The following is a 22,072-nucleotide window of genomic DNA, read 5'->3' as shown; positions in this document are numbered from 1 at the left end:
ATTGCATAGGTATACCACATTTTATCTATCTACCTGTACCATTTTTTTTAAATGTAACATTTCTAGATAAGACATTTGCCAACCTTGCTGAGTATGATATAGTAGTAGTATAGTGGTGACTCAGCATCTTTTTAATGAATTAATTCATTAATTATGCTTTGGAGTAATATAGTGATTTCACTGTTTGAAACTAGAGACTGTATTTAGGGACTATTATTCTTTAGCTAAATGGACCTAGACTGTTAAACTTGAGTTCTTTTTGCATTTCATAGTTTTTTAAACTTCTCTATATACTGTTTTTGCTGCAATCCGTGCGCCTACCTCTAGTAGCCTCCTTCTATCACTTGTATAATACACAGTCCCTTACTGAATCCTAAGGATATTTCTCATGAATAAAATTTGAAGGAAGTGTGAATGTTGTGGCATTCATTTTGGCCACTTTGAGATCCATTTGTGCCTTTCCTGTTCTTGAAGCTATTTTCAAGACCTTTGCATAAGAAAGATTTTACTGATTTTTCTATTTTCAGAATCTGTTTTATCATCGTCCTGCTGGTAGTCAGCACTTTTTTGGAGAGGTAGTTGACTCCTCCCTAGAAGATGACTAAAATACATTTGAATTAGAATCAAGCGTGACATTTCAAACAAGGCAGAAGCAGCATATGAGTAACATACCTTGACTAATTAACATCTCTTACACATAATAATCATTTGCACAAAATTTTTATAAAACTTCTCAATCACAAGAACATTTATCATATTTTCCTTTTAAATATCATGTTGGACTTTAACTCTGTTCCAGTATCTTCTTTACTAGAAAGATTTGGTGAAAGGTTTTGTTTACATAGCATGTTTAAGAAAAAGGTGCAAACCACTTTCTGAAACTCGTTTTCTGTACAACTTTTATTGTTGTTAAAGGTGCTTCACAGAATGATGATGGCTCCAGACCCAAGGATGAAACAAGGTAAGAGTTCACTTATTACATACCACAGAATGCAGAAAGAAACAAGGGAGAACGAGTAAGTTTCGTTTTAGTCAAAACTTTTAAATTCAGATTGATATAAAAATAAATGAGTATCAAAAATTTCAGGGCTTAAGGTAAGAAGGGAAATATTTATGGAAAATGCAAGACCCTAAGCTTATATGACTGCAGTTCTCTAGACTAGGCCAGAGATACCCAAACGCTAATACTTGTTCAGCTTATAGAAAGTGAATATGTTGGCACTTTTCCAAAGGTAGGGAAGTTCAGAATCCCAGGGTCATCATTGGGCTATTTTCTTTTCTAAGAAAGCTGGGCTATGATTTTTCTCACTGGGATTAAAAAGCAATAGAAAAGGTTTTTAAAATTAATAACTATCTGTAGACTGGAAGACAACTTATGCCTCTTGTGTTTCTTTTTATTTTTATGTTTCATAGTTTTTTTGAAGTCATGAAATTTCCCCCATAAAGATGTTTTAATACTTCAGATTTCTTTGGTCAAATACCTTCTCTTTTGCCTAATAAACCCATACTTTTGCATTAATAAGTGAGAATGTGGTAGAATTTTATAGTGCATTGAAAGGTTCTGTTTTGCCAGTCTCATTTCTTTTTTGCAAAATCTTTCTTATAATACTTTATGAAACTACTCTCGACAGCTGTTAAGTTTCTTGAAAAGGCATTGCTAGAGCCCTGGCTTCATGCCATTTATTTAATCAATGCTTTACATTTTCCCAAGTGAATCGTTGTTCACAAATAATCTGAGGAACAATGTCTTCTAGGTTTATGAGACTGCCCGACTAATCTTTGAGCATGTCTTTTGTGTTAAGCATGAACTCCTTTGCATTAGCCTTTTCCAGAGAGCATACCTCTGAGATGATGGGTTTGAAAAACATTTTGTAAACTGTCAAATGCTGTTTAAATGTTGCTACACAACAGTCATGGTGGTGAATCCCTTGCTTTTGTTTGCAGACTTCATAACTACAAGGCATGTGAACAAGGCAAAACCTCCCCCTCCCCCCAGTCATTTAAGAAGCTTACTAAACAGCTTTAGGTTCTTTTACTGTAATTCAAGCACTGCCTATATCATCAGTGTAGTCCTGTTGGTCTCCTTTCCCCCATAGCATGTCTGGATGTTGTATATTTCTCAGTGTTGTCTTCTGTCACTTTTATGAATTACCAAGATGATTGGTGCCTGGCATTCAAGATTTTGTTTTTGGATGTGCCTTCTTGACTGTTAATCTTTGATTTGTATATTGTGACCTTATTATATTAGCATCTTGGTTCTCCATGTTTCGATCAGGTACATATGTATGGTGAGATAAGCAGGGGTTTGTAAGACTGAAGCAGAAAACAAAGCCATAGTAGCACTTAATTCGTAGCTAATTGCTTTTCACATATAATGATGGTGATAAGTTCACACTGACAATTCTGTACAGTATACAGGTTTCCATATTGGTTTTCAAAATTCATCTCAGGTTTTAGCTCCACAATCACTCATTAAAGGAACTAAAGTTAACCACCAGTGCTATTTTAGTATCACCATGTTTCTCAAGCTTCAGAGTACATTAGAATCACCTGGAAGACTTGTTCAACAACAGATTGCCCAGTCACAGATTGCCAAGCCTTGTGTCCTCTTCCCAAATTTTTACATCTAGGATGGGGCCCAAGATTTGCATTTCTAACAAGTTTCCAGGTGATACTGATAGACTAGGTCCTACACTTTGAGAACCACTATTCGGGAGACATACAGGTATTTCTTAGATTTCAACAAACTATTATGGGAAATCTTTCAGTTATGTAACAAAGTCTATTTCTTGAAAATCTAGGCTTGCACAGCTTGCCAGAAATGTCACTCGATCTTAATCTCATCCTCTTTTACTTCAGAGCTGGCTTGAATCCTGTTTCTTTTTTGAACTGCTTTTACTTGTATTTATTAGAAAATGATACATGATTTTTAAAATGTGAAACAGTCTATAAAATATGTAAAAACTTCATGGAAGAAATGGCATTTGACCTAAGACCATTAAGCATAGTTATAATTTGGATATGCATGTCTTGAGGGAATTGGATGAAGGAGTTCTAGGTGGAAAGAAGAAAAACAGTCATGGAGGTGGGGAAGAACACAGGGGTTTTATTGGAAATCTTTAGCCTCAGTATTTGGCTGAAAATAGAGTAATTGAAAGTGGGAAATGGCAGGTACTGAATTTGAAAGTAGAATCAATCAGTATTTATTGCCTCTTACTATGTGTCAGGCAGTATGATGAACATGTTTCCTGTTATTTCAGTTAATCCTTAAATATTTTTATGAGGTAGGTATCATTTTTACAGGTTATGAGAAAACTGAGGCTCAGAAAGGGAAAGAAACTTGCCTGAGTTAATAGTGTAAGTGGCACAGTTGAACCTTTAGAGCCTGAGTGTTTTACTGTTGCCTAAAGTGGAATGCTTTTTTTTACCAATAAATGTTATTTTTAGTACTGCAGAGGTTGGAGCCAGATGGAGATTTTGGTTTGCAAGTATAGGCTTCTAGAATCTTTTTCTCTGGAGAGGAATGTCTTTTAAAATAGTTGAACAGAGCATTGGTATGATCAAAACACCATAAGAACAATTATTTGACAGTCGTGTGTAGTTTGGATTGTATGGTGGTGGTGAAGGTGGGAAGACCTATGTGGCAACTTATTACAGTAATCCACTGAGAGATAATGAGGGTTGGAACTGGAGCAGTGGTGGTAGAAGAGTAGAGAGAAAACGTGCCAGTGAAATCAGTGGGACTTAGGCATTGAGTATCAATAGGCACAGGAGAGAAGAAAAGTCAAATTGCCTGAGAGGATAGCAGAGTCACCCACAGAACTAGAACATAGGAGGAAGAGTGGCTTTAGCATTGGAGAGTTATTCTAGATCTCCTGCATTTAGCTGATAACTTGGTACCAGGGGATGAGAATGAGACAAAGATTCGAGTTTCTGATTTAGAATTATTTTAAAAGATGATCTTTGAAATCATGGAATTTGAGACCCTAGGCGAAAATTTGTGGAGAATGAAAAGTAAGACGAGAACAGAACCATAGGGACCTATATTTAGTAAAGTGGAGGAAGAGGACAAACCAAAGAAGGAATGGTTAGAAGTGGGGAGTACAAGATTAGAAAAGCAGTGTCACAGAAATTAAGAGAAAAATGTTTTTAAAAGATGGTGTATTTAACATTATCAAATACTGCAGGAGAGAATGAGATCTTAGCCTAATCAAGCCAGGGAAAACTGGCTGTATGGAAAAAGAAAAATCAGGTTAGAACTTCAGCTCATCCCCAAATGAAGGTAGATTCTAGGTTTTTTAAATTGATTTTTAAAAATGAAATTATAAAACCTTTAGAAGAAAATATCTCTGAATACATTTAATTATATAGAAATATAGAACTCTTGTGTGTTCCAACATATAGAAGCAAATGACCACTATTTAACCAATATGAAATTAGTACCTTTGGATTGTAAAAAGCTCTCACAAATAATGAGGAAAAATGATTCCTTTATAATAGAAAAAACAAAAGACAGACATATACAGTGCACGGAAGAGGAAACTCCGATGGACTATAAATGAAATACTGTTGAACATTCATGTTTTTATTTACCAAATTGGCAAAGATTTAAAAGTATATAAATGGGGGCTTCCCTGGTGGCGCAGTGGTTACGAATCCGCATGCCAACGCAGTGGACACAGGGTCAAGCCCTGGTCCAGGAAGATCCAACATGCCACGGAGCATCTAAGCCTGTGCGCCACAACTACTGAGCCTGTGCTCTAGAGCCTACGAGCCACAACTACTGAGCCTGCGTGCCACAATTACTAAAGCCCACATGCCTAGAGCCCATGCTTTGCAACAAGAGAAGTCACTGCATTGAGAAGCCCGCACACTGCAGCGAAGAGTAGCCCCCGCTCACCGCAACTAGAGAAAGCCCACGCACAGCAATGAAGACCCAACGCAGCCAGAAAGGAAGGGCGGGCTGGAGGGAGGGAGGGAGGGAGGGAGGAAGGAGCAATGGGTTAATATATTAAAATGTTAAAACTATATAAATACTTTATGGTGAAATGGGCATTTTCATATCTATCTGGTGGAGAACAGATCAATTATTACCTTTAAAAATATTTTTTTCTTGGGTGCAGTGGTTGAGAATCTGCCTGCCAGTGCAGGGGACACGGGTTCGAGCCCTGGTCTGGGAAGATCCCACATGCCGCGGAGCAACTGGGCCCGTGAGCCACAGCTACTGAGCCTGCACGTCTGGAGCCTGTGCTCCGCAACCTGTGCTCTGCAACAAGAGAGGCCGCAATAGTGAGAGGCCCACGCACCGCGATGAAGAGTGGCCCCCGCTCGCCACAACTAGAGAAAGCCGTCGCACAGAAACGAAGACCCAACGCAGCCAAAAATAAATTAATTAATTTTAAAAAATATATATTTTTTTAAATTAGCAGTCAATATTTCAGTTTAAAATATTTGCCTACTTTGACCTAGCTATTCTATTCTGGCAGTCTACCTGAAGGAAATAGAAAATGTCACTCCCTTCCCTAAAAAAGATTAGATTATGGTATGTCCATAGGATAGAGTATTCTACAGTCATTAGAAGTGTTTTCAGATAATTTGGGTGAAATGCCCAGTATATAATGAATAATAAAGAAAGAAAAACTCACCCAGGATATGAAACATTGTATGATGACATACATGGTATGATCAGTCATAGCCAATGCAAAAGGACGGACAAGAGATTATCTCTTAATGGTAATAATCTCTAGAATGTACGATTGAAAGTAATTTTTATTTTATAATTAGAAATTAGTTTTTATTTTGAAAACCTCTTAAAATTTAAAATGCACTAAATACATTAATTGTATAAATACCAAGAATTACAGTGAAGGAAAGGAGAATGAGAGGATAGCTAGAAGAGTAATTAAGATTGAGGAAGTGTTTTAATTATACTTGTGACTGAGAGGAACAGTCTAGAAGGAAGATGATGGAAGAGAGAAGAAAGGTGTTAAATGATGGTGAAAAGTCCTAGAGCATATTATTTGTGTCCTAAAATCAAAGACCCACAAGACAAATTAGCCTTGAAGAAGTGAAGATAGATTTTCTTTTCCCCAGAGGTGGGAAGCAAACAGATGAAGATAATGGTGGCACAGAGAAATTTTAAAATAGAGAAAAAAGGATAGCTGATAATCATCATTTTAGGGAAGAGGTGGAGTCAGGGTCATTTACAAATTGGGATTAGGTATTTGAGGAGATGGGAAAAGTTTTCAATGAGCAATGGGAACGTGGCCAGGAGTAGATTAGAGATGTAGAAAATGATTGATTTACAGGCAGTATGGATAGCCCAGTTGAAGTTGAATAATGTGAACTGAAGTCCATGTTGCCTCAGTCTTTTTGAAGTGATCAGGCTTTAGGAAAGTGAAGTTTGTCAGAATAGAAAGATATAGACACTATAGAATGGACTTGAGGACACGGGGAGGGGGAAGGGTAAGCTGGGACAAAGTGAGAGAGTGGCATGTACATATATACACTACCAAATATAAAACCGATAGCTAGTGGGAAGCAGCTGAATAGCACAGGGATCAGCTCGGTGCTTTGTGACCACCTAGAGGGGTGGGATAGGGAGGGTGGGAAGGAGGGAGACGCAAGAGAGAAGAGATATGGGGATATATGTATAGCTGATTCACTTTGTTATAAAGCAGAAACTAACACACCATTGTAAAGCAATTCCAATAAAGATGTTTAAAAAAAAGTACACTAAAGGATTCTGCCACCTTAGAAAAAAGAAGATATAGACTAGAGAAGCACAATATTAACATTTTCTATGTTTTGCTTGGGTCTGTGTAACTGTATAGGACCTAGCAAAAGCTCTTTGTCCTTCTAAATTACTGTTAAACTTTTTATTACTGTTAATTTTAACACCACCACACTAATCTCATTGAACCTGTGGTGTAGGTTGTCATAGTCACCTGTCATTTCTAATTCTTCAGCTTCTGGGAGACTTGAGCTTTGATTTGTTTTTGTTTGGTTGGTTTTTTTTTGTTTTTATTTATTTTTGTCTTTTAATACTTATTTTTTGGCTGCATCAGGTCTTAGTTGCGGCGCGCAGGATCTTTTGTTGCAGCGCCTGGGCTCTTCATTGCAGTGCATCGGCTTCTCTCTAGTTGTGGCACGTGGGCTTGGTTGCCCTGCTCCATGTGGGAATCTTAGTTCCCCTACCAGGGATCGAACCAGTGTCCCCTGCATTGCAAGACAGATTCTTAACCACTGGATCACCAGGGAAGTCCCTGTTTTTGTTTTTTTAAACAGGAAAAAAGTACTCACTTAGCACAAAAAAAAGAATTTTTGTCTTATGAGTCATTGGAAATGAGAACCTTAGAACTTTCCTTACCGGGCCCAGCACAAGATTTGTTAGGACCTTTTGTAGAACTATCTGCCCCTTTAATTTGGTACTTTACCTGGTTTATTTACTCTAGTAATACACATGTAATTTCTCATCTGGAACATTCTTCAGCGTTACTTGTTGACCCCAGAGAACAGTAGTCGGAAAAGTAAATGAAGGACTAGTTGTAGTGAAAAGATTGCTTGGGGGTGGCGAGTATTGGGCAATAGTGAATTAAGGTACTTGGGAAAGTAGCCTATCATAGAGCCCAGCTGAGACTTGAAGAGAACTGATGGACTGTGAAGATAGAGAGGGGATTTAAAGTCATGATGAGACTGAATAAAAGATACAGTAGGAGGCAAGTAGAAGGAATAGAAGGTTGTAGGAATTTCAGCGTTTAAGGTCTAGGAGGAGGAGCGATTCTAACTAAGTATAAAGAAAATTTAAGGAATCATAGTACACAGCTTGTCGGATAATTATGTTGAGAAATTGAGGCCAAAATACTAGAAGGGTGAGCAGCATGGATGTTAAAATCTCCAAAATGGGGCTTCCCTGGTGGTGCAGTGGTTGAGAGTCTGCCTGTCGATGCAGGGAACGCGGGTTCTTGCCCCGGTCTGGGAAGATCCCACATGCCGCAGAGCGGCTGGGCCCATGAGCCATGGTTGCTGGGCCTGCGCGTCCGGAGCCTGTGCTCTGCAACGGGAGAGGCCACAACAGTGAGAGGCCCGTGTACCGCAAAAAAAAAAAAAATCTCCAAAACGTTAATCTTCAACAACAGAGCATAAGATTTTTGGAATCCAGTTTCTGCTGTACTTCTGTTTGTCATAGCAGATTTACCTCATGCCCTGAATGTTCCCCTTCCCTCACATATCCCTAAAACGTGGCCAGCAGTGGAAGTGTAATTTAGTTGAACATTATAGCTGGGAAGGTTTTAAGGAATCATTTAATCCAGGTAAATGCACTTTTGAGGTACAGAGAGATTAAATAACTTTTCTTTGGTCATATAACTTGTCAATAGCAGAGTTGGAGCTCGAAACCTCAATTTCCCATTTTTGGTCCATTCTACCAGTTGTTTGTCTTTTTAAAAGCATCAGGAATCTTTTTTTCAAGCTAATTAATCACCTCTTAAAATAGTATAGAGAGGAAATACGCAGAGTCTCAGAGTTCTATGACTCAAAGTGGGGTATATGACTCTTCACCTAGGGGAAGGGGAGCAGTGTCAAAGCTGACTTTTGCTGCATTCCCTTCATATTCTGGGGTTGCTTGGTCTTCTTGCAGGTGGTCGGCACTAACCAGGTGCTGACTGCCTGTTACTGAGCTTTTCCATTTATTCAGAATAAGCATTTGAGGAACCCCGCAAAGCAGTATTTGTCATGCCCTGCTGTTCACACACATCATCTGGAGATCTTGTTAAAATGCTATTTCTGATATAGTGGGTTGGGAGTGGAGTCCAAGATTGTGCATTTCTAACAAGCTCCTGTGTATTGTGCTTGCTTCTGGTCCAAATGCCACACTTTGACTTCTGGGAAACATAGTATGAAAATGATTTAATGGTACTGCCTCTATTTTAGTTTCTTCAATCTATCAGATTTTATTCAGGCTTGTTGTGAGGTCCAGGAGTATGGATTAATACTGAGTAGTGGTTTCCAGTTACCAGGTAGTAGATATCAGGGCTTTAGCCGAGGCATCTCCAAACTAGCTAACTCATGCTTTGCTATTTCTAGTCAATGACTAGCATCTCCAAACTTACTAACTCATGCTTTGCTTTCTATTTCTAGTCAATGACTAGACTCCCCTGGGAAAAGGAATCACCTGTGTTTAACTGACAGTAACTTTGTATCTGACACTCCTGTTAGTGTTCTTCCCCCTTTCTCTCCAATTGATGTCATTGCTTTGAAGAAATGATAGTTCCTTTAAAAAGGTCTGTGGGCACCTCTCTTCTAGATCACTTACCTTTAACATTTTGTATACCATTTGCTGGGATGGGGAGAGAGCACCTATTCCTGGGAAATAAGTGTACTTCTTTCTCCTGTTGTGGAACAGTCAGCTTTGCCCCATACCTAAATAATATTAAGAGCCAGTGGAAACCAAGAAAATGATGATTAAGTTATCTGTGCTTGTGATAAAATAGTGCCCTTTCTAAGGCATTTGGAATTTTGAGAATTTGACTCCATTTGTACTTATACAGGGCCTCTGAAGAGTTATTTGAAATCTGAACCAGCACACCTAATAGTTCTGATTGGTCCCCTAAGTACTTCTGTGCCATTGAGTAACCCCTCACATATTTCTACATGGGCTCTGAGGCACTATATGTAAGACTACCATAAGAGCTGTTTATGTATTTGATAAGGCTGGCTAGAAATTAGGAAGGTTTTCTCAAGCTCCTGAAACTTTAAGTTTTGGTCTTCCTGTTGTTTTTTTTGTTAAATTCAAAGAGCATTCTTTTTCCCTTCTGTTCCCGGCCATCTTACCCAGAGCGAACACAAATGGATCAGACCACCCTGGGGATGCAGGGTCTGGTGAAAATAGGAGGGTCAATGGGAACAATTCTCCATCACTCTCAAATGGCGGTTTTAAACCTTCTAGGCCTCCAAGACCTTCACGACCACCTCCACCTACCCCACGTAGACCAGGTGTGTATTCTAGCCATACACTAGGGATGTAGGTCTCAGTACCATGATTATAAAATTCTTTTGGGGAATTGATCCTCAGGTAAGTGTTAAGAGACCCTTTTAGGTTGGTTTTCTAGCTGAATTTTTACATTTAAGATTTTGGCCAAGAATGATTTTTCTGTAGTTAATCAAGATGTACCTGTTCCCCAAGTTTTTCTGCCAGGTGTGAAGTTATTGAGGCAGGTGCTCTACTGAGAATGAAAATCGTGTGTGCTGGGAGTTCGCTGATGGCCTAGTAGTTAGGATTCTGGGCTTTCACTGCCGTGGCCCGGATTCAGGGAACTGAGAATCCTGTAAGCTGCACAGTGCAGCGAAAATTAAAAAAAAAAAAGGGAAATCACATGTGTACTATAAAAAGTAGAGGCAATACAGATAAGATTGCAACTTTCTGTCAGGGTTTGTAACTGTGGACATAAGCATTTCATAGAGTCAAGGATCTGGTCAAGGATATATCTCATTATATCCTTTAAAAAGACAATCAGTAAATAGCAAATAACCCAACACTGCTAAATGATATTCAGATTTTAAAGCAAAAATCACACAAGTAAACATTTCATATAGTAAAAATATAAGCATTTACAGTTAGAATATTTATTTTTCCTGATTAGCCAGTACAAATCTTTTAATCTCTTTTTACTTCCCTCTGTTAGTATTTGAATAGGAAATGTAAAATAATCCAAATAATATTAGAAAAGTAAATTGGTTGTCCACAAATCATTTTATTAAATGACATTGTGTTTAAATATATATCTTCCCCCTTTTTTTCTGTAGATAATTGTGTTCATAGTATATTCCCAGTCTTTAAGATCATATACTACTTTGTCATAATATTAGTGACTTCCTCCAGGAATTGTTTTGTCAAGAAGTATTTCTTGAAGATGTGATGTACTCAAGCAATAATATTCTTTTTTTTTTTTTTTTTTTGGCCACACTGCAAGGCTTGCAGCATCTTAGTTCCCCAAGCAGGGACCGAACCCAGGCTCTTGGCAGTGAAAGCACGGAGTCCTAACCATTGGACAGCCAGGGAATTCCCGCAGTGATATTCTTAAAAATAGCTATTATCCGTCAGATCTTCCATATTATAGGTAACGCCAAAAATTAGTCTTGGATCTGTAGGCGTTCATAGGAAAGACAGTTTTAAGGACCTGGAAAATTACTAAATGAACTTATATGCAGGGATACCAACACTTTTCTGTTCTAAAAGTTATTTCCTGTGGCATCAAGAAATCAGCATCTGTATGTGCCTTGTAATTAATAATGAGACATGGAGTAAATGGAACCTTAAAAGTTGTAAACAATGGGCTTCCCTGGTGGCGCAGTGGTTGAGAGTCCGCCTGCCGATGCAGGGGACACGGGTTCGTGCCCCGGTCCGGGAAGATCCCACATGCCACGGAGCAGCTGGGACCATGAGCCATGGCCACTGGGCCTGCGCGTCCGGAGCCTGTGCTCCACGACGGGAGAGGCCACAACGGTGAGAGGCCCAAGTATCGCAAAAAAAAAAAAAAAAAGTTGTAAACAAGCCTATTAAGTGGGACCATTGGCTATTTCCCATTATTTATCTTACTTAAGTAATTTTCATCTGCATATCCATATCTTAAATTTTATATTTATCATCTACCTTTTTATTTAAGTTAAAATTCTCTCCTGAATTTATATTTCTGAAAATTGTTTTTCTGTTTTCCTCAAATCTTAAAGCATCTGTCAATGGCTCACCATCTGCCACTTCTGAAAGTGATGGCTCTAGTACAGGCTCTCTGCCACCAACGAATACAAATTCAAATACATCTGAAGGAGCAACGTCTGGATTAATAATTCCTCTTACTATATCTGGAGGTTCAGGCCCTAGGCCACTAAATCCTGTACCTCAAGCTCCCCTCCCACCCGGGTGAGTAATTGCTTTTGGTTAACATGTTTTCTTTAGACTTCTGCATATACTTATTAATAAGGGAAATAGTACTGAACTCCATTCTTTAAAAAAACTGTCTTATAACTCTGTATAGTGTGTTGGGGGAGGTCTAGAGTCAAACTGAACAAAAAAGCTTTGCCACATTTGAAATTTCTCCCTCATTTCTGGAGCAAAGTGAAAGAAAAAAAAAACTTTTTTTATTGAAGGACTCTGAGCCATAGAAAGTTCACCAAGACCAAGTAATAAAATAGTCCCAGATTGTCTTTTCTTTTGAAGGGGGGAAAATCACTTAATTTTTTTACCATTATAAATTCATAGCAGAGTAATAATGATTTAGGAAACTGAGAGGATTACAAATCAATCTCATGTAAATCTCTACTGATTATTTTTTAAATTAATAATACTCTGATAGTTATACACACACACCACACACACACACACACACACACACACACACACACACACATACATATTTTGTGTCATTCAAATTAATCCAGAGCTCAGAATGCTAAACAGAAATTAATTGACTAAGTGATAAATTTAAAAACTCTCATGATGAGGAGTTTAATTGCTAAAGAGACTGTATTACTTATGTGGGTAGTTAGGCCATTTTCCTTTTTGAAAGCCTACATGGGAAGCCAGATTAGAAAATTATTTGTGCAAGGGATAAGAAGTGATTGGTTCTTCTAAACTTTGTTGGTTTATTCCAACAGAGTGGGTGCTCTTAGAAGTGACTGGTTCTTCTAAACTCTGTTGGTTTATTCCTGTCTTTTTTACTTTGGGGATAAACCTACCAAAGAGACTGGAATACTCATATTGCCTTTGTCCTTGGTACTGTGCAGGAGCACATCTGAAAAAGTCTTATTCTTTGATTTCAGTGTTTCTAGTACCAGAACTGTCCTTTGCCCTTCAGTTAACAGCTCAGTCTTTCATCAGATTTCATAACAATAATTACAGTTTTCTTTTCCACTCAAGTCCTATGTATACCCTGATCAGATTGAGACAGTTTTTGTATCCTGAATGCATTGCTTTAAGCCTCTTTAGAAATATAAGACATCTCCTAAAGCAGATACTTCTGCAGGAGAAATCTCATCCACTGTGTGTCACCCTCAGTATAACATTTCTTGACTTTATTCCTAAATTCTTTTGGTATCTGCTTTATATACTGACATGCTTGTTTGTCTCAGCTCTGTAATATTGTCATAGAAGAAGACAAAGACAAGATTAAAAAACCAGGCTATTCGTACATGTAGCATATCAGCTTTTTAATTTTATGTTTAAGTTGGGAGCAGAGAGTGGACCAGCATGGACGAGTTTACTATGTAGATCATATTGAAAAAAGAACAACGTGGGATAGACCAGAACCTCTACCTCCTGGGTAAGTGTCTGTATTGAAGAAGAAAAAAAGTATTTATTCAGAACTATAGATTGTATCTATACAAAAATCTTCCCTACCTTCCTACTTTTCCTCTTCTGTCGATCTTGTCTCTCTCTATTTTGTTTTATGACAGGTGTAGACTAAAAAGAAGAGAGTCAGGGAATTGATTGACCATGATGAATGACTTTTATTTTCACTCATTTCTGACCTAAAGAAAGATTCTGTTTCCTTTGTGAACTTTTACCTGGCTCAAACTGCAGGGTTTTAAGATTAGCTTTTTTTTTTTTTTTACTGTATAAGAATTATAGCCCCTATCCTATATATGGTAAAGTTCATATTATAAAAAGCTAATATATAATAGTGAAGTCATTGCAAGATAGTTGGGAAAATATTAATATATTAATAATAATAAAATGAGGATATATTAATAGAATGTGTTAAGCATTTAACATTTATATTATCTAAAATAATTGGAATAAAAAATATTTTCATTTGAGGGAAGTCAGTAGCAAATATGGGGAAATATTTAATCTTGCTAGTAATCTTAAATACACACCTAAAAAGTACAGTGTTGGTGAGACTGTAGAGGAACTTTACCTCATAACGTTGCTAGTGGTAGTATGAATTAGTTACAACCCTCACAGAAAGTATATATAACCATAATAATACCCATACCCTTAGTAACCCTTTCCAGGAAATTTATCCTAAAGAAATAATGCAAAGGAAGAAAAACTTTTTTGATATATAAATGGTATTTATTATTTTACTACAGTTGGCGCTCCAATATTGGAGGGGAAATATTGGGGGGGAAATTCCAAGGTGTTTCAAAAGACAAAATTTTGAATTTTGAAAATTGAATTTCCCAAGCCCTGGCAACTATTTACATAACATTTTATTGACAGCTATTTACGTAGCATTTACATTGTATTAGGTATTACAAGTAATCTAGAGATCATTAAAGTATACTGGATGATGTGCCTGGTTATGTGCAAATACTATGCCATTTTATATGAGGGACTTGAGTATCTGAGGAGTGTTCTGGAACCAATTCTGTATTTATAATATTAGACTAGTAGGCATAATAACCCTAAATAATCAACCAGGTAGACATAACCAAGTTATTTTATCAATGTTTACTTGATAAGTTATGTACCCATTTGAAATGGTAAATAAGATAGTTGTATTCTTGTGAAAAAGTGCTTTTTCTGACATCTGTGAAAAACACCCTCTCTCCCCCCCCCTTCTGTGTGTGTGTGTATGTTTCTGTCCCTATTAGGATTGCAACAGTCAAAAGAACATTTGAAAGAAAGAAAATGGGAGGTTTTGTCTTAATGGTTGTTTGAGACTGAATCAGTAAGATACATTCTGTTTTAAAAACCTGACTGATACACCTTAACTTAAGAAAGAAATTTTTACACACATTCCTCTTAAGTTCACTTATAGACCATTTAAAAATATATAAAATAGGGCTTCCCTGGTGGCGCAGTGGTTGAGAGTCCGCCTGCCGATGCAGGGGACACAGGTTCGTGCCCCGGTCCGGGAAGGTCCCACATGCCGCAGAGCAGCTGGGCCCATGAGCCATGGCCGCTGAGCCTGCGCATCCGGAGCCTGTGCTCCGCAACGGGAGAGGCCACAGCAGTGAGAGGCCCTCGTACCGCACCAAAAAAAAAAAAAAAATTTATATATATATATATATATATATATATATATATATATATATATATATATATATATATATATATATATATATATATATATATATATATAAAATAAAACACTTCAGGTAAATCAAAAGTAGTATTGCAAGGGAAAATCTTACCAAACCTGTACCAGGGCTAAAATGAAGTCCTGTTTAATTCTTATCTGTTTCATGAGTATTTGTTGAATCCAGTTGTTTTTGTCCTGATTTAGCTGGGAACGGCGGGTTGACAACATGGGACGTATTTATTATGTTGACCATTTCACAAGAACAACGACGTGGCAGAGGCCAACACTGGAATCCGTCCGGAACTATGAACAGTGGCAGCTCCAACGTAGTCAGCTTCAAGGAGCTATGCAGCAATTTAACCAGAGGTTCATTTATGGGGTGAGCATATGTACTTGCATTATAAACTTAATGAGTGTTTGATTTTTAACCTTTTCTTGCATATGAAATGTAAAGCACTAAAAAGAAAGTACAAGTAGGATGGCAACCCAGTTGTTGCTGTTGATAGATTATTATTTTTAGACCTTGTTTCCGGTATTCTGTGTAGGTGATTTATTCTTTTCTTTTTAAAAATTCCGGAAGTTCAAACTCCTTTGCTTTGTTACTGTTGAAAATAAAAAAGAAGTTAGGACGACTTAAAATTCATTTACGAAAGAATAGTAAAAATAAATCCAAGCAGTTTAAAAAGAAAACAGTTCTGAATTTAATACTGCCTAACTTAGCAGAACATTAGATGGCTTGGGTCTAATAGCACCTGACTCAATTGTAGTGAACTAATGATGCAACTGAATCATTTTATAACATATAAACGTAAAATTTATGCAATAATTATTTGGTGCTGTGGGAGACTAAAGAAATTTGATTCCTTATAGGATGATGTTAAATATATTATTATGGCTTTAAAACCATATTATCTTTGGTATCAAAACATCTCATTTCTGGAAATGGTTTAAATTTTACATAAACCAACTCTCCAAGAGTTCAAGAGAAGCTGACCCTCTCCGTTGCCATCTCTTCTACTACCATCAGTATCATCCCTGTTAGAATCCATAAGAGTAAATTCCTATTCTCACTAGGCATTACCTTTTTTTGCTTTTTCTCCATATTTCTGTTTCTTGGACCTCATCATCATAACAATCACTCACTGATGTAGATAAATACACCTTTATCAGCAGCTTTCCCTTCACTACCTGGTTATGACTAAAATAACTTGCTTTCACGCAACAGTTTTTCTTGCCACCTTCTGTCACAGCAGAAAATAGCTGTCACTATCTTCCCCTTCCCAGTGGTTTTAGAGGTGAAATTAATTTTTGTCTCGTCTACTTTACCGTTTTCGTTTTATTTTCTACAATGCTGTTTTACGTCTTCCTTTCTTTCTAAATTATAATCACCTTTGGTATGCCTGGCTAAATTTCTTTTAGGTTTGAATACCTAGCTTGCCTGCCTTCTTAAAAGCTAGTTTCCACATAGGTGTCCAGTGGAAAGAGCATGGGCTTTGGAGTCGGATACATCTGGGTTCAAATCCTGGTTCTACAGTTACTTTCTCTGTATGACTTTGAGTAAGTTACTTAACCCTATCAAGACTCATTTACTTTATCTATACAATAGATCCATATATAAAATTATCTCAGAGGGTTTTTTTTTTTTTTGAGGATTCTGTAAAATAAAGTTCCTAATATGTTTGGCACATACTGGTTACATAGAAATGTTAGTTTTCATCTTTTCTCTCCCTCATATCCACAACTGCAAATGTGCCCTTTATCTCACTTTTATAATACATGGTCTTTTTTTTAATACATTTATTTATTTATTCACTTATTTAATTTTTGGCTGCATTGGGTCTTTGCTGCTGCACGCAGGTTTTCTCTAGTTGCTGAGAGCGGGGGCTATTCTTTGTTGCAGTGCGTGGGCTTCTCATTGTGGTGGCTTCAGTAGTTGTGGCACACGGGCTTCAGTAGTTGTGGCTCGTGGGCTCTAGAGCACAGGCTCAGTAGTTGTGGCACACGGGCTTAGTTGCTCTGTGGCATGTGGGATCTTCCCAGACCAGGGCTTGAACCCGTGTCCCCTGCATTGGCAGGCGGATTCTTAACCACTGCACCACCAGGGAAGCCCCTATAATATATGATCTTTTATTTTATTTTTATTTTCATTGAAGTATAGTTGGTTTACAATATAGTTATTCAATGTATATAGGTATACAACATAGTTATTCAAATTTTTATAGATATTCCATTTAAAGTTATTATAAAATAGTGACTATATTCCCTGTGCTATACAATATATTCGTTGTAGCTTATTTATTTTGCATGTAGTAGTTTGTACCTCTTAATCCCCTACCCCTATCTTGCCTCTCCCCCTTTCCCTCTTCCCGCTGGTAACTACTAGTTCTCTATATCTGTGAGTCTTTTTCTATTTTGTTCATTCATTTGTTTTAGTTTTTAGATTCCATATATAAGTGATAACATACAGTATTAGTCTTTCTCTGACTTATTTCACTAAGCATAATACCCTCCAGGTTCATCCATGTTGTTGCAAATGGCAAAATGTCCTTTTTTTTGGCCGAGTAGTATTCCATTGTGTATATATACCACATATTCTTTAGCCATTCATCTGTTGATGGATACTTTTTTTACTTCCATATCTTTCTTGGCTATTGTAAATAAAGCTGCTATGAACATGGTGGTGCATGTATCTTTTTGAATTAGTGTTTTTGTTTTCTTCAGATATATATATCCAGGAGTGGAATTGCTGGATCATGTGGTAGTTCTATTTTTAGTCCCCCTTTTTTTTTGGCTGCACCATGTGGCATGCAGGATCTTAGTTCCCTGAGCAGGGATTGAACCTGTGCCCCCTGCAGTGGAAGCACGAAGAAGTCTTAACCACTGGACCACCAGGGAAGTCCCTGCTTTTAGTGTTTTGAGGAACTTCCATACCGTATTCTTCCAAAGTAGCTGCACCAATTTACATTTCTACCAATAGTGTGCAGGATTCCCTTTTTCTTTACATCCTCACCAACATTTGTTTTGTGATGTTTTCAATGATAACCATTCTGATGGGTGTGAGGTGATATCTCATTGTGGTTTTGATTAGTGATGTTGAGCATCTTTTCATGTGCCTGTTGGCCATCTGTATGTCTAGTACATGATCTTTTTTTTTTTTGCTGTACTCGGGCCTCTCACTGTTGTGGTCTCTCCCATTGTGGAGCAAGGACTCTGGACGCGCAGGCTCAGCGGCCATGGCTCACGGGCCCAGCCGCTCCGTGGCATGTGGGATCTTCCCGGACCAGGGCACGAACCCGTGTCCCCTGCATTGGCAGGCAGACTCTCAACCACTGTGCCACCAGGGAAGCCCTAGTACATGACCTTTAAAAACACTATTTTTAAAGACAGATTTAACAGATTCTTGGAGCACCTACAGTGTGTATTGCTTTATTGTAAACTTGACCAATTAAATACTCAGAGTCTTTGGAACTTTTCTAGAATTGCAGCTTTTACTCATCAACCATTTTCTTTTTTTCTTCTTCTATCCAAATTCTTACTCTTTGCTCTTGTTATAGAGTGGTTCTAAATTATAAAGAACTTAAACAGCCTATTTTAGTTATGAACTGAATTGAACATTCTTAATACCAGCTACTTAAAAAGTGGTGGGGTGGGGCTTCCCTGGTGGCGCAATGGTTGAGAGTCCGCCTGCTGATGCAGGGGACACGGGTTTGTGCCCCGGTCCGGGAGGATCCCATGTGCCACAGAGTGGCTGGGGCCCGTGAGCCATGGCTGCTGGGCCTGTGCGTCCGGAGCCTGTGCTCCGCAACGGGAGAGGCCACAGCAGTGAGAGGCCCGCGTACTGCAAAAAAAAAAAAAAAAAAAAAAAAAAAAAAAAAAAAGTGGTGGGGTGTTGCTGATAAAAGTCTGTTTATTGGATAGATGCAGTGGTCTTTGTTCTGACCGTGGTTACGGGGCAGTAGATGCTCATACACCTAGCATTTTTAACCTCAGAATGGATGATGGATCGCCGTGTAATGGCTCTGGCCCATGGCTTCATTGTGCCTGTACCCCCCACCTTATCTGTCCAGGGAGAGCCTGTGGGATAGGCTTGGATCTTAGAAAATTATCAAAACAGATTGTCATATGCCAGACTACTCCGACCTGTTCTGTAACCAGGGTTCAAACCTTGTGTAGTGTTTCTCCTTGGTTACCCTGTTTTCATTATTGTGTCTGTCAGGAGGAGCAAGGCCACTGCTTGACAGGTCTGTCTTCCAAGAGCTTTTAAATGAGAAATGGAATATCTCTCATATGCTTTTAAAACTTTTTCAGTCAGTTAACCTAGTTGCTGTAATAAGTCATTGACATGGGGGCGGGGGTTGGGCGGGGAAAGACTGACAGTGGGGGAAACTGCTATAAATTTAGACTTTAGAGACTAAACCAAATGCAGTATGATGACTTTGTTTGGATTCTGATTTGACCCAGTAAGCAACCAGAGGCATTTAATTAGGGATTGTATATTAGATGATAAAATTAACATAGATTCTTTGCTAGGTGTGATAAGGATATTGTGGTTGTGTAAGAAAATGTTCACAAATTTTAGAAAGGCATACTAAAATACATAGGAGTGAAATGATGACTGATTTTTTTTTTTTTGCTTCAGCAAAGAATATGGAAGAAAAATAAAGAAATGTGGCAGTTTTGGTAATTGTTGAATCTTGTTGCTGGGTATATGGGGTGCACTGTCTTATTTTACTTGTGAGTTTTTTTTCCATAATTTTTTTTGAAGCAGTTAGTCTATTATTTATTTGCCTTATCTTACTTAAAGGAGAAAGGGCTTAACCACATCTTACTGAAAGACCACAAAGTATCCCCCACTTCATTATACATTTAAACTAAAACATAGTCATTACCTCTTCACACTACTCAATATGACTTCTGCTTCTCTTTTTCCAGTGGTTTACTCCTACTTTCCTTTTATCTAACCAAACCTCTCTCTCCACCAATGTGATAATTTCAAACAAATTTAAGAAATTTTCTATACAGTTCTAGGCTTGTCAACTCCTTCCAACTGGAATTCTTTTCTTTTACTCATCTGACAGCCTGTTCTTCCTGCTCCCCCAACTCTCTTCTCACAATTCTTTGTATATACCATGTCCTGTATATGATACTCTATTTTTGAGTTACAAATACAAAATTTTTCTTAACCAGCTGATGACTCTGAGTACTGTTATTTATAAGTGACTCTTGGGGGATTTATGTATTTCTCTAATTTACTGATTTGGAGCTAAAGAAGGGGAAAAAATGGTCATTTGGGTGTAAAATTACTTGTAATATTTGAATTTCAAATAGTTTCAAATGTTAAATAATGTTGACAAAGTTTTTTTCTTCATGAGAGTGCATTGGCTTTTATTCTTGACTGTGTCATACTTCTCTAAGATGTGAACTCTGTAGGAGTATGTTATGTTGCACATGGCCAGGGAAAGGCATATCAGAATTCATAAGCCTGCTCTCAAGTTATCTGTTTAAGTTGTTCATTATTTCACCATTTTGGGGGTTGTTCTTTTTAGAATCAAGACTTGTTTGCTACATCACAAAATAAAGAATTTGATCCCCTGGGTCCCCTGCCACCTGGATGGGGTAAGTCACATGGATTTTTAAATTGAATTCAGTTATTTCAACAATTAGGTATTTATGGATGGATGATATACCTTGCACTTGCTTGAGTGAATATCTGGAAAGCTTTTGGGGTGTGTTGGTTTAATTCAGAGTGCCAAATAGGTATTTAATTCCCCAAAAGTTCTAAGTTACTCTTCTAAAATATAAGAATATTTTGCCCACTCAGCATAAGAAGAAATGGATTATGATACACATGAAAATCTGGATGGACCTCAAGGGGCATTATGCTTAGTGAAAAAAATCCATTTCAAAATATTGTATACTGTGTTATTCAATGTATATAACATTCTTGAAATGACAAAACTATAGAGATGAGAAATAGATTAGTAGTTGCCAGGAGACAGAGCCACTGGTAGGTGGTTACAAATATAGGAGGTAACGTAAGTGGTTCGTATGTAGTGGTGGAACAGTTCTATATCTTGACCATGGTTGTGATTACACAGATCTGTACATGGAATAAAAGTGCATAGAACTATATATTTACAAAAATGAATTCAAACTTTAAAAATTAGTGAAAATTGAATAAAGTTTGTAGTCAACAGTAATGTACCAATGTCAATTTTCTGATTTTGATATTGTGCTATAGCTACATAAAATGTCACCATTGGAGGAAACTGGTTGAAGGGGGTATATGAGATTCTTTGAACAATTTTTGCAGTATGCTGTAATACTTATTTCAAAATAAAAAGCTTTAAAGATTATTTTGATTGTATTGGTGCTTCGAAAGCATAGTTCAGAGGTTGATTGAGTTGATGTTATCTGAAAGAACAGTGGAAGGGGGAACATATTGGGGTGGTGACTTTGTGTCCTGCATGAGCATGCTCTGTTATCAAGTATCTTAGTTATTAAAACTTTTTATAGACTTTAAGATGAGCCTGCCCTACCAGATTATTTTATATCCATTATATAAGTCATAGAGCTGTAGCAAGTTTCCAGAGTAAACACGGCAATATAGAAACAGTTTTGCACAGAAGAGAAAGAGAATATAGAAAGTGCAAAACAGCAAAGTAAAGCCATTTATGGAACCAGTTGAAGTTTTATCTTCAAGAGCTGCAGATATTTCAGAAAGTGATATTTCTAGTCTTGTTGGGAAACATCAGTTTCTAAGATAGATTGCTCTAGCATTACTTTATTTAGGAATGGAGGGAAAAAATTGATGTCAAGGTCGCATGAATCTGGGCAATAAATGATACTGGCTGTGTAAACCTGCTTTTCAGTTACCCCATTGCCCTTAAAGATATTTATCCCTAGCATTCCTAGGAGTCAAAGAAGTAAAAAAATATAATAGTTCATAGTTATAACTATTATTGTCACTAGCTTGTAGCAAAGGGAAGGCATATGAAAGTTGTGAATTTCTGTCTTTACCAGTGTCTGGTAGTTTAGTAAGGAGTCTT

The 22,072-nt window shown here is 37.5% G+C and overlaps 1 protein-coding gene across 1 annotated transcript in view; it reads left to right on the top strand.

Moving 5' to 3' along the window:
• ITCH (itchy E3 ubiquitin protein ligase) overlaps positions 1-22,072 on the top strand; it is a 120,924-nt gene that overhangs the window by 62,140 nt on the left and 36,712 nt on the right. The window contains exons 7-12 of the mRNA XM_060119851.1: positions 916-961; positions 9,836-9,993; positions 11,728-11,917; positions 13,221-13,316; positions 15,228-15,402; positions 20,570-20,639. Coding sequence (XP_059975834.1) covers positions 916-961; positions 9,836-9,993; positions 11,728-11,917; positions 13,221-13,316; positions 15,228-15,402; positions 20,570-20,639 — 735 coding nt within the window. The remainder of the gene's footprint in view (positions 1-915; positions 962-9,835; positions 9,994-11,727; positions 11,918-13,220; positions 13,317-15,227; positions 15,403-20,569; positions 20,640-22,072) is intronic.

Source organism: Mesoplodon densirostris, chromosome 16 (assembly GCF_025265405.1).
Source record: "Mesoplodon densirostris isolate mMesDen1 chromosome 16, mMesDen1 primary haplotype, whole genome shotgun sequence".
NCBI lineage: Eukaryota > Metazoa > Chordata > Mammalia > Artiodactyla > Ziphiidae > Mesoplodon > Mesoplodon densirostris.
The sequence above is the reverse complement of the archived record's forward strand: the minus strand, read 5'-3'. Positions and strand labels throughout refer to the sequence as shown.